The sequence below is a fragment of the Ctenopharyngodon idella genome, chromosome 23 (genome assembly GCF_019924925.1).
Source record: "Ctenopharyngodon idella isolate HZGC_01 chromosome 23, HZGC01, whole genome shotgun sequence".
Taxonomy (NCBI): Eukaryota; Metazoa; Chordata; class Actinopteri; order Cypriniformes; family Xenocyprididae; genus Ctenopharyngodon; species Ctenopharyngodon idella.
The window spans coordinates 17,395,954-17,408,916 of record NC_067242.1 but is presented as its reverse complement, the minus strand read 5'-3'; the positions used below and the strand labels follow the sequence as shown (position 1 = coordinate 17,408,916).

General features: G+C 37.7%; 1 protein-coding gene across 2 annotated transcripts in view; it reads left to right on the top strand.

Annotated features, from left to right (window-relative positions):
* The window catches only part of c23h8orf34 (chromosome 23 C8orf34 homolog), a 103,340-nt gene that overhangs the window by 12,108 nt on the left and 78,269 nt on the right, over positions 1-12,963 (top strand). For both annotated transcript variants that reach the window (XM_051881492.1, XM_051881491.1), the window contains exons 2-4: positions 5,987-6,131; positions 6,217-6,348; positions 12,318-12,446. In XM_051881492.1, the coding sequence (XP_051737452.1) occupies positions 5,987-6,131; positions 6,217-6,348; positions 12,318-12,446 (406 nt within the window). The remainder of the gene's footprint in view (positions 1-5,986; positions 6,132-6,216; positions 6,349-12,317; positions 12,447-12,963) is intronic.

Below are 12,963 nucleotides of genomic sequence, written 5' to 3'. Positions count from 1 at the left end.
AAATTAGAATTTTTAACTTGCAACAATGCATTTATTTAAGTTGTGGTAACAGGTCCCCTGAATTACTTATTAGAGTGTACATCTGCTTAGAACCTGATGTTGCGCTAAGCATTTTTTTCCACCTCAAAGACCTTTTTTGTAAATATTTACATTGGCGTGGATGCACGTTTTATAAATGAGGCCAAAGGATTCTAGAAATTATCTGTGCTTGTGATGGAGGAATGCACAGTGCATGCAGGGGGTGTGGCCACGATACCCCTGCAGTAAGTAGTGTGCTGTGTGCATGTGATTAAGGAATGCGCAGGGTAGAAATTCAACTGGATTTGCATTAAAACTGGTTGTTTTAACCAAGATTATGCTGCAAGAATTTTTTTCAACTAAGTTCCATGTTATAGGCTAACCTGCCATTTTGCAAATGTCCAGTTTATTCCCATTAATTCCCATATCTTCCTGTTAATTCCCATGTAAAGTTTCCAACTTTGAAAATTCCCAGAATTCTGCATCTCTAAATGTAAATAATTAATTTTAATCCCTTTTTTCTGAAGAGTTTATGTCAGTGACTGAGACAGCCTGTGGTAAACAGACAGTATCAGCTTTCATCATGACTCATGATAGTTCAGCTGAAAACACTCATGAACTCAGATGAAGGAAGACGGTTCAAGGATGCTAACAGAATAGAAGATATCTAGAGAATTTGTGTCAACAAGAGCAAGGGTAATATGATTATTAAAAACCATCTGGATGTTTTTTCAACATTTAGCTGCAGGTTTACGTTGTAAACAAATAGTCCTTACTGTCCAGCTGAATGTTTCTGGTAACACAATTTATATTATTATTATTTTAAAAAATAATTTGTGGAAAGGAAATCATAATCACATCCTGCAATGAAGATTGTTACAATATTCAAGAAATGTGATAAATGCTACTGAAATACCACTTTACAGAATACTACCCATATACTATATAGTCAGTTTGTCACACAGCATGAACTCATTTGATTTCATAATTATGTTCAGGTGTGTGTGTCTCGTTATCTCGACTACTTAAGTTAAAGTTCTGTTTGTGTGTGGTGGTCGGGTCTCGTCTGTGATAAAAGCTGTTCTCTCTGTTTGTATTTATCTGCCTCTGGATTTATTACTGCCTTATCTTCATCATCGTGTTTGTGTGTATTCTAACAGCACAGCTCTGTGACACAGTTAGCATAAACTTAAATAAACTGTTTAATTTTTATTTAGCAAAATGTATATGTATATATCACTTTTGATCAATTTAATGCTTCCTTGCTGAATAAAAATTGAACATTTTAGGTTAGTTAATTAGGTTAATTAGGTTAATGCTCAAAACAATAAAGGAATGGTTTAGTTAAACTGATCACAACTGATATTACTTTCAGTTTATTCATCATACTGGAAATGGAAGGTGCAAGTTAAGCACATTGCATTATGGGATGCAGTATTCTTTGTATCCTGCACATTTTGGCAGATGTAGTAGATCACCTGGATGTTTTATGAATAACAATTACTTACTTACAGTATTGCTGTAGTATGGGGTCACTAAATGTTATTCCAAACATTCTTTGACATAGATGGACAGTGGCTGAAGGAAGTGTCTTGGAAATGTGGTCCACAACAGTGCTTGTACTTTAAAGCTAGCCCTGAACTTGGCTTGCAGTCCGTTTGTCTATTAGAGAGGCTGAGATTGCCTCCCCCTGCCAATTTCCCCAGTCTGTCAGTATGATCGAGAGAACCTGTGTTTCTCCATCCTGATGATCCAAGAAAATCCATTGAGAAGCTTATTTCTGTGCAGGGATTTTGACCTAAATTTGAGTATGTCTCCAGGCTCTCCATCATACAGTATCTTATTTACTGTAAGTCCTTTTCTCACTGGCTGTGACTTCCAACCATATCATCACCATGTTGATGTTTGTATTAAAGAGGTCAGTAAAGTAAGCAGGGAAAACCCTTTTCCGATAGCATCGAATGGTTTACGTTCTTGAAATGAGTTTGTGCTAATCCACACTGTGCTTTCCTGTTTAGGAAACAAGGGCAATTACTCAAAGGGGAGCCTGGGGTAGTTAACACAGCCCTGCTCAATTTACTTCCTGCTAAACCCACAAATTACAGCTCTCTTTTATGTACCCCCCGTTGCTAAGTTAGTTTAATTACCAAACAAGGCTTATGTGTCGTAATTACTGCATTTATATCTACCGTCTTGTTGATTTGTGATTTTCTGGCTTGTAACACAGAACTGACGCTTTGTTTTGTGGGACTACACTTAAAGCTCAGAATGGTAAAAGTTGTTTTTACATGCATGCCTTGAAATGAAATGCCTTCTTTTGTTTTTATAACTGAACATCATAATTGGACAAAATTACTTTTTCTTAAGGAGGGTAAATTTGTGTTTTACAGGCATGTTTCTGGTTTTAATCTCATCTGAATCGAACACATTTGTGTTTTGTGTGTGTGTGTGTGTGTGTGTGTGTTGTATTAGGCCTACTTGTGTCATACATTTTGATAGTGAAACCTCCATATATGATGCTCCTTTTGAGAGACCCTCTTTCTAAAATATATAAAGAAGACTCTTTTAAACTGTGTCAGAATAATGTATGATATTATAGACATATTTTTGTTTCAATTTAAAAAAAAATTAAATATAAATATTAAAGTATTTAATTATTAAAGTTGAAGTATTTAAAGTATTAAAGTGTTTAAATATTAAAGTATATTATAGTAATTTAAAATACTTTAATGTAATACTTAGTTAAGTATTTTTGTATTATATTATTTTCTATTTTTATTAAATACATTTTTATAAAACATTTTTATTTGATTATCTAAAATATTTACCTTCTTTTAATTTAACAGTGTATTTTTGTACCCAATTAGTTTTTTTTTTATTTACATTTTATAGTTATATAATAGGGTTGTCATTAGACTAAAACAATCTCATGACTTCCAAACAGAAAGTATGAAACTGTAAAGATGTCAAATTCTGTAAACATAAAAATTACATAATTAAACATTTTGTAAAATGTTTTAAATTCTAAAATCTAATTTTCCACAGATCCACTAGCACTGCTGTTTGGCCCATTTGGGGCCCCTGGACCCTAGTTTGTAAAGTCTTGCACTGCATAGGAAATCGAATAACTCCCTACTATACAGTATGTGAAAAACAGTACACCAGCAGAGTAGTATGTCTGCATACATCGTAGTAAACAGTAGGCGAAAAATACCCAGATCTACTACTTCCGCTGAGATTCTGAAGTTTGCATCCGTCCCATTAGACACTATAGGCTGAATCCCAAATGGCACCCTAAATGCTCACGATCTTCCTCTGAATCCGCACTTTCAAGACGTAATGCTGCTTTGACTGCTGGGTAAAGTCCTCTGCGTAGATCGCAAACTTGCGGGCTCAGCTGAAGTGCGCATCGAGGGCGCATAGCGGCCACAAAGGGGGCGCTCGCGAGCACCCTTCTGAAACCTAAAATGATGAATGGGACACCCTACGGTCTCGTGGACTTAACGGACACGCGCACGCGGCAGCCATTGTAAATCCACAACACTGAAAGTGCATAGAAGTGTGCCATTTGGGAATTCAGCCTTACTATCCTCTGAGGCCATGGGAGAGAATTTGTGAATAGCAGTGAAGCGACGCAACTGACGCTGGTATGTGACATGTAACAACATGGCTGATGTAGCAAAGTCCGATATTACAAACCAATGGTTTATTAATTAACTGCGTGAAGGCACTTAGTCGTATAATGTCTGTTGCATAATCCAACATTTTTCTCTGGTTAAAATAATTACCAAGGGCTCGACAATAAGGACTGCCAGGGCCACCGTGAATAATGCTCAGGACAATTGACGGGACTGTCACTGCCCCGATCAGGCCAGTGCTGCATCTTCACGAAAGTTTATGATTTGCACATGTTTTTAAGTCTGGCAAATTGAAATATTCAAGCACAAGTAGATGTGAAAGAGAACTCAATTCTACTCACACAATTCTACTCACAAGTTTTGTGTGCGCGCCTCACACATCCAAAGATCATGCCCGGAATGTGGCGTTTTAGACAGAATACTGCTTTTGAGTTCTCTTTTAATTCACACAATTTTATCAAAAAGCCTGTCTTGTCAGGTATCCTTGTAAACGCAGTCAGTTATGTCTTAAATGAACATAAACAGAAATAAAACGCTTGTGTATCAGTATATTGGATCCGTGCAGCTCTTAAAGTGACAGCAGCCTTATTTCTGTTCCTGAAAACTGTACTGTTAGACCTGAAAAGCACTGTTTATTTCATATGTTGTATATTTATACATTATTTATTTCAATGTATAACAGAAATTATTTTATGATGCAGCAATAAACTAGCTAGTATACCCTAATGCATGCATTTTTGAACTTTGCTAATTTAAAACATGATCAAAACACTAATCTATTTTAATGACAAAAGTTCAAACAAGAGAGCAAGTGACAAATATCGTAATTGGCCAATAGTTGTTTGTAGGGATGCACCGATACCATTTTTTTAAGGACCGAGTACGAGTACCGATATTTTTTTTCTGGTACTCACTGATACCAATGCCAATACATTTATTAATTTCTCTCTTTTTTTCTTTTTTTTTTTGTGATGTTGCCGTTTTCCAAGCACAACACAGTGAGACTAATGAATGTAGGATAGCTTCTTTATTATTACTCTAATGAAAAATAATTTTAATGTTCTTGTCACAGACTTAAAGAACAAAAATTTCGCAGTGTCCAATAACCTTCAAAGGGCAAAATTAACAATATACATAATTGGTGTTATATAAAAAGAAATTTACAAACAAATTACAAACAATACAACAAATACTATAGAGATACAAATTAAATAAAACTTGTTTTTCAGATACAGTAGGATTATTTACCACATATACGTTTATTTAACATCTTTTGTTGTTTTATTAACATTAATGACAAATATTTAATTAGGCTATGGTCCCTTTAAGACCGAATCCATGGATACTGACACATGTCCTGTTTTCACCCAAATGTTTACGTCCACTTAAGCCATAACCGACTGTATTTACGTGAGATACTCCACACGATGGACATTTTGACAACTATGTGTGCATTTGACCATTCAGGCGCAAGGAGAACTGAGCTCGCGCGCAAGAAAGAGAGAAAGCGCGCGCGAGAGAGCGCGCTTCTGGTCTGTGTCATTCAGCGTGATTCCGCCTATCCCGCCAATATGTGGGTTGTCATCAATAATTTTGAAGTATTTCCACACCCCCAAGGCTGACATTGTTTCTGCTGCTGCCGTCGGCGTCTCTGTGCACGGGAAATTCTGTCAGTTACGTCACGTGAGGTATCGGTCTTTGGTATTTTTACGAGTACGAGTACAAGTACATGAGCTTGGTATCGGGCCGATACCGATACTGGCATCGGTATCGGTGCATCCCTAGTTGTTTGTTAATATTGGTATCGGCCAAAAAAAAAAAAACCTAATGGTGCATCCCTAATATTCATACTATATAGAGCATATTTTTTTAACGGATGCAAAGTAAGTTCAAATTCAAATGTAGTGCCAGACAGTATGCAATTTCAGGCACACTCTTGACTTAGAAAACGTATCATGTCCAAATAAGGCTTGATGCATTTTAAATGTAATTTTGATGATGCCTACCAGCAATTAGCATTTTTTTTTTTTTGTATATAAATCTAATTTTTAGTGTTGCACAATGAAGAGATCTTTCATTTTGCCAGTTAGCCTCCAGCAATATCCTCCTGCATGCTATAGCTCATTTAATGCTCAATATCAGTGTGAGAATATTTCCCTGACCAATCACCTAATTAGTTTTCCTGATGCTGAAAGCTGGCCAACACTGCTGATTCAGTTTGGGCACAACGCAAGCTGGCTTGACAATGTGCTACTTTAGCACAAGTTCTCTGGCATTTGCTCACATTTTGTATGTCTGTACTCTAAACACTTTTTGTTTGGCTCTGATAGGAGATGATGACCAAGCTGATAACTGAGACACCAGACCACCCCATTCCTTTCCTCATTGGCCATCTGCAAACCAAGCAGGAGAGCCCCGGCAGGATTCAGAGGACCCTGTCGGGATCTGCTGCATTGTGGGCTGAGAGCTCCTCAGGTGGGTATAGTTCAGCATCCTTCAAGCTGTTTTGCACATAGTGAAAATGTAGATCACTACCAGTTTTTTCCATCTCTCTCCATAGAATACAAAGGCACACGGCGGGACTCCAGGGGTAATGAAAAACCCTGGCAGATCCATCCCAAGAAGCCCAAGAAATCAAAGAGTGACCTGGCTGTGTCCAACATTTCCCCACCCTCTCCCGAGTCTAAATCATGTGAGTCCCGCTGGAATAGAGAAGCTAGTGTCATTACATCAGTTTTATGTGATTTGGTTGGCTGTTAATCTGAGATCAGCCATGCATTTTCAGAGATCAGAAATAGAGGAGACTGCCTGTACATTAGCGAACAATGATGACTTCTATCTTTAGATAGTGCTATTATGGAGGCCATCAGCATGAGCTCTGAGTTATACATATTGCTGAGGGAGCAACTCGTATCAGAGTCTTTAATAATTTAATATGATGCTTTGGTACTGACAGCGGTTCTATTTCTGCCTGAGTGGAGGCTGTTGGCCAGTTTTGGGGAAGTGGCACGAAGGAAGATAGTAAATGTGTATAACCCCATTTCCAGCTGACTTATTAGGGCCCAAGCACCGATGGTGTGAGGACCCTATTGTAATTGCTCAGTCAATTCTTCTTCTTCTCCGAAATGAATTGCATTTTTGAGGGCCTAAACATGCTCGAAAACTCATTAAACTTTGCACATGCGTCAGAAGTGGTGAAAATGTATGTCTGATATGGGTTTCAGAATTAGGTGTGGCAAAATGGCTCGATAGTGCCACCTACAAAATTTCAATTAAGCGCCCTTCGCACTACATTTCACGTACAAGTCTGAAATTTGGTAGACAGATGTAATAGCCCAATACCTACAAAAAAGTCCGGTGCAAAATCTGAAAACCCAACAGGAAGTGAGATATTTTGAATTTTCTCCGCAAAATTTTTGCAGTTTTTGCCATTTCCAGATGTTGTACTTTAACGAACTCCTCCTAGAGCTTTTATCAGATCAACATCATATTTGATCAGTCTAATCTAAGGCCTTTGCGACGTTAAATTGCGAAGATCTAGAGTTTTAGCTAAAGGGTGTGTCCGTGGTGGCCTGACAAAGTTCGATGTTTCACCATGAAACAGGAAGTTGTAACTCGGACATACAATGTCCGATCGGTCCCAAACTTCACATGTTTTATTAGAGTCCTGGCCTGAAGACATTTACATGCCAATATTCAGTTACAGTCATAGCGCCACCTGCGGGGCAACAGGAAATTACATGTTTTACACTGTGATTAACTCCTCATAGAGCTTTTATCAGATCAACATCATATTTGTTCAGTCTAATCTAAAGGCCTTTGCAATGTTAACTTGCGAAGATCTACAGTTTTTCGCTGAAGGGTGTGTCCGCGGTAGCCTGACAAAGTTCGATGTTTCGCCATGAAATGTGTGATAAGAGTCCTGGCCTAAAGACATTTACATGCCAATATTCAGTTACAGTCATAGCGCCGCCTGCGGGGCAACAGGAAATTGCATGTTTTGCACTGTAATTCACTCCCAGAAACACATTTCAATATGCCATGAAGTACCAAACATGCTAGAAACACATTAAATCATGCAACACTTGGCTAAGTGCTAATGTATGCAATTAACGCCACGAAACAGGAAGTTCTTGTAACTCAGGCATACAATGTCCGATCTGCTCCAAACTTCGCATGTTTGATAATAGTCCGGGCCTGAAGACATCTACATGGCAATATTCAGTTATAGTCAAAGTGCCACCTGCTGGCAGCAGGAACTGTGGTGCATCAAAATGACTTTATCATATTTCTCCTCTATTTATCCACTGACTATCGCCCACTGTTCACAGTTTTCCTAAGGCCACCGGGTGGGGGTGAGCCCGGGCGCGAGGGCCCTTTCATCGCTGCTTGCAGCTTTAATTTAGATGGTTTTTCACATCAGTGAATTTGTATTGTGTTTGTACATTTGTTTTTGTACTTTAATACGGAGCCCCACACATGACATGCAGGGAAAAAATAGTAGGCTAAATCGTGAGCACTATTTACTAATTTATTCTGTCGATGTACTAAATCGTCTGCATGATTTACTATTTTGTTCCCTTGATTTGTAAATAATGCGCATGATTTATAAATCCAGGGAACGAAATAGTAAATCGTGCACACGATTTAGCAAATCAAGGGAACGAATTAGTAATGGTGTTCAAGATTTAGCCTACTATTTTATAATAGTAAATCGTGCATACAATTTAGCAAATCAAGGGAGCAAATTAGTAAATTATGCGCACGATTTAGTAAATCGAGGGAACAAATTTGTAGTTCATGCCCACGATTTAGTAAATGGTAAACGTTAATGTTCAACCAAAATTTAAATTTTTTATTCATTTATTCACCCTCATATCATTCCGAACTTTGCTGCTCTAATCCTTAAAACAAAAGTAATGGCGACACAGTCAAGATACAAAAAAGACAAAAAGAGGGAGGGCCCAAAATTAAATTATTTGAGGGAAAGGCCCAAAAGTAAATCATTATTCATCAATTTTGTGCAATTAGGTATGAGTGCATTTATATACACAGTCTTATGCAGAAAATGACTAACCCTATAAAGCCTACTGTATCATACTTGATAAGCAAATTTCTAAGGCCTCGAAATTATCAACAGGATCAAAACTTTGCTGAAAAATCTCTTGTACACAATCTACTCCATGCCTTCTGTCGTCTGATTGATAGTTTACATTTTTTATTACTTATTTGTTATTACTTTTTTCAGCAAGTAAAAGGCCTTTAGTATCATTCATATTCAGGTCATTTTGCTGTGAAATCTTTACTGATATTTATAGAGTAAACATAAGAATAACTTTTATATTGTTTGCAATATTTCTAGATGAACTCTTACTGGACTGAAGCAACTGAAGCAAGGTTTACTTAATTATCCTGACATTATTATTATTTTTTTTTTTAGAAAAATCATGTTAAAATGAGAGTATTCAATACATCAGGCTTTTAAAGGGTTAGTTCACCCAAAAATGAAATTTCTGTCATTAATTACTCACCCTTATATCGTTCCACACCCGTAAGACCTTTGTTCATCTTCAGAACACAAATTAAGATATTTTTGATGAAATCCGAGGGTATCTGAACCACACAACATCATTGAACCTTTTGAGGTCCAGAAAAGTAGTAAAAACGAAGGTCTTACAGGTATGGAACGACATGAGGGTGAGTAATTAATGACAAATTTCATTTTTGGGTGAACTAACCCTTTAACGAACATTTTTTTTGTACAACTCTCAATCATCATTGTATTGCATTGCATTTTATGTTTTACTCATGTTATATTGATTTTTCTGACTATTACTTTATATGTCAGGCTATACAGGGTTAATAACCAAAAAGATAAAGGTCATCTAAACTTTCTAAATTCCTTTTATTGAAGAAGAACCATATTATTTCATTTCATATTTTATGCAGGTTTGTGTTTTTATAGTGAGAATTTGGTTGTACATGTAAATGCGCTTCTTGGTGTCAAGTTTTGATGTCCGCAAGTGCATATGAGATTTGAGAGCTGCGGTAAATTTTGCTTCTTCTTTTGCATAGATTATTCATTTAACATCTTTCAAGGGCCAGCTACGTTTGAAAAATGTAGGCTTTTGGTTTCCAGGCAATGATATTTTACATAATGAGTCCAGAGGTTACTCTGAAGCACATGCAATATAAACAAAGTGTAATTTACACATGGAAACACACTGCAGTATACAGTAGCTCTCATTTTCATGCTCATACATAACATGGAAAAGAAATCTGTGCTCCCTAAGCAACAAATCACGCAGGACACTTCTGACTCTGACATGCTATAGGTCTTTCTGATTTATTGTCATGATTCTATCATGGTTATATGCTAATCAAGCTCATGCATATAAGCACAGTCCTTAAGAAACCAGAATACTCATTTCAGAACAGTCCAAATGATCTCCCAGATCATCATAACATTCACTAATTGGTTGTTCTGGGTATCCAGCGTCCAGCATTAGTGCTGTGCCGCTTCATGGCAGAATCTAATGAGCTGTTTTGTTCTGTTACCTGAGATAACCTGTACTGTCACTGTGTCATGGAGTTATACTATCTATTTATCTAAAATATTTTTTTCTTTGCGTGTGTGTATGAGATGAAAATGCAACTCTTACTGCATGCCATCTTATTGCTTGTTCACAGTACTTTTTGTCCACATAGACCATGTTTAAAGCAATTAGAGAGGCTTGGGGAATGTGTTTTGGAGGTGGATGGGAAAACACCGTGCACAAAAATCATTTGCAAAACATGCACTGCACTGAAAGCAAATGCCTCTGAGTCACAGCAGTAGCAAACACATTTAGCTTGATTTTGTGAGCAGTTTAAATTATTCAGTGTTACACTTTTTGCTGCAAGTGCTCTTAGTCAGACTCACAGAGATATTGCATATGTCTGAAAATCTGCACACGTTTGGAAGTTTTTTTTTTTTTTTTTGCTCTGGCTATGCACAGTGCAAAAATAGTACCATTTGCAGTAGTACATTTTTCGCGAACAGTTTTCAAGAGTCCTTGGATGACGGACAGTAAAATCCCTAGTAAGACCTTGATTAGCTGGTTCAGGTGTGTTTAATTGGGGTTGGAGCCACTGTCCTGCTCCTGCCCTTCAGGAGCAGGATTGGACACCCCTGCCTTAGGATTGTTCTTCTTACATACTTTTTCTTATTCTTTTTTGTCAAGGTTTCGGGGGCTTTTGGGGCCCTTAACATGCTAAAAAACTCTTGAAAATTTCCACACAGGTTGGAATCATCGGCCATTAGGGCAGGGCACAAGTTGACATGGGCGGTCGTGGGGGGGCTCTGTGGTGCACCCTTTTATATGGTTGTGTTTGAGGGACTCTCTAGCGCACCCCTTTTCACCTACAGTAAGCAAACTTCATACACTTATAGATCTCATCAAGCTGAACAACTTTCACGCTCTACGTCATATGCCAGCTCAAGAGAAAGTCAGCTATTATGGATTGTTTGAAAAAATGCATGTTCTGGTCTGGAAATTGATATACTCCTCCTAGGCATTTCACCCAATCACCACCAAACTCGGTCAGCATGAAGCCAAGGCACTGAGGATGCTAAATTGTGGACGGATTTTTGATATTTCAAACGGTTTGGCCGTAGCAAGACAACAAATTTATTGTGAGAAAAGCGAAACACTGTGTTATAACTTCTGCATACACTGATTTTGATGGAACGTCAGCTGTGTGTTCCTTGTACAAGGCTGATCACATGGATGTGACTATTGTGAGTCAAAGTTATAGCACCACCAACTGGCAGCAGGAAGTGTGTCACTTTCAAAATGCTTTGAGACCACCCACTTATTTTTACCCAGTTTGCTTCATCAGAATAATGTCAAGACTTGGCGAATGTAGACCTGTGAAAAGAATCTTGATATCTTAAACACTGTTGCCATGGCAATGCATAAAACTTAATTTTGGATGCTTTTGAGACTCTTAGCATGCTTCAAATTGCATGAAACTCAACACGCAAGTCAGAGATGTCAACCAGTAGACAAAACCCTAGAAATGGGCGGAAAGGAGGGCCTTTATAGCACCACCTAGTTTTACCTACAGTCACCAAACTCAGTACATATATTGTTCTCATTAAGACTTTCTGTCATTAGCTCTGACCAACGGAAGTCAGATATTTTGGTTTGAATGTGCAATCACCACTGAAGATGCTAAATTGCTAACGATTATAGGATATCTCAAACAGTGTTGCCATGGTGAGGAATTAAATTAATGACAAAAAAGGGAAACAGGAAGTGTCTCATATCATGTAAAATCATTGTTTGATTTAAATTAAATTAAGATTGTATGTTGCCCGCCATGCACAGGTTTCCTTAAGCCAACCGGGTGGCGGTGGCACCAGGGCTTGGGCCCATCATCGCTGCTTGCAGCTATATTTGTTTTTGTTGTGGTTGTTCTTGTAAAGTAACACTGAATGGGGGAAAAACTGGTTTTCTTTATTTGATCGCATACCTGGTAAAACACAGAAAGTTAAAATATTGTGCACAAAAATGACTCAGCTGTTACAGTACATTGTGAATTTAATGTTTGAACAGTACATGAGGCATGTTTGGCTTTTTCATTTTTTGAAAGCATTTTATTTGTCTTATGTTGCAGTGCCTCGTTCAATACTGCGTCCTACCTGGGACTGGAGGACTAAACCTGAGAGCCGAGACTTTAATGAGCTCAATCACATACTGCAGGAGAGCAAGAAGCTTGGCAAAGCGCTGGAGAATCTGTCCCGCAGTGAGTGAACCAGCAACTATCCAGTGCAATACAGCAGTGGAAGGCCAATTCACACTGCACGGACACCAACAGACGGCAACAGACCCCCGTCGGCATCTGTTGGTGTCTCTTAGCTCTCGATTTTGCAGATTGAACATGTTGAACATGGTCTTGGAGTGATAGAAAAGTGACGTACTGTAATCTGGTGACTGTCAGCATTGGTCAGCATCTGTTAGTGCAGTGTGAATTGGCCTTTAAGGAATAAACTGAATATTGTAATTTGTCTGCTGTTGAAGCATTGTTTATACTTAGCTTTTGGAATTTGTATATTTATTATAAATATTTTAAAATAAGCTCATTGTGTTGCAGCTAAAGGTTCTCAACTGGTGGGTTACTACCCCAAATTGAGTCTCAAGTTCTGACACCAGGAAGAAAACAATCCCAAAAGCAAATAATAAAATACTGTACATAATAATAATACATAATAATACATAATAATAATAATAATAATAATAATAATTAAAAAAATACTAAAACT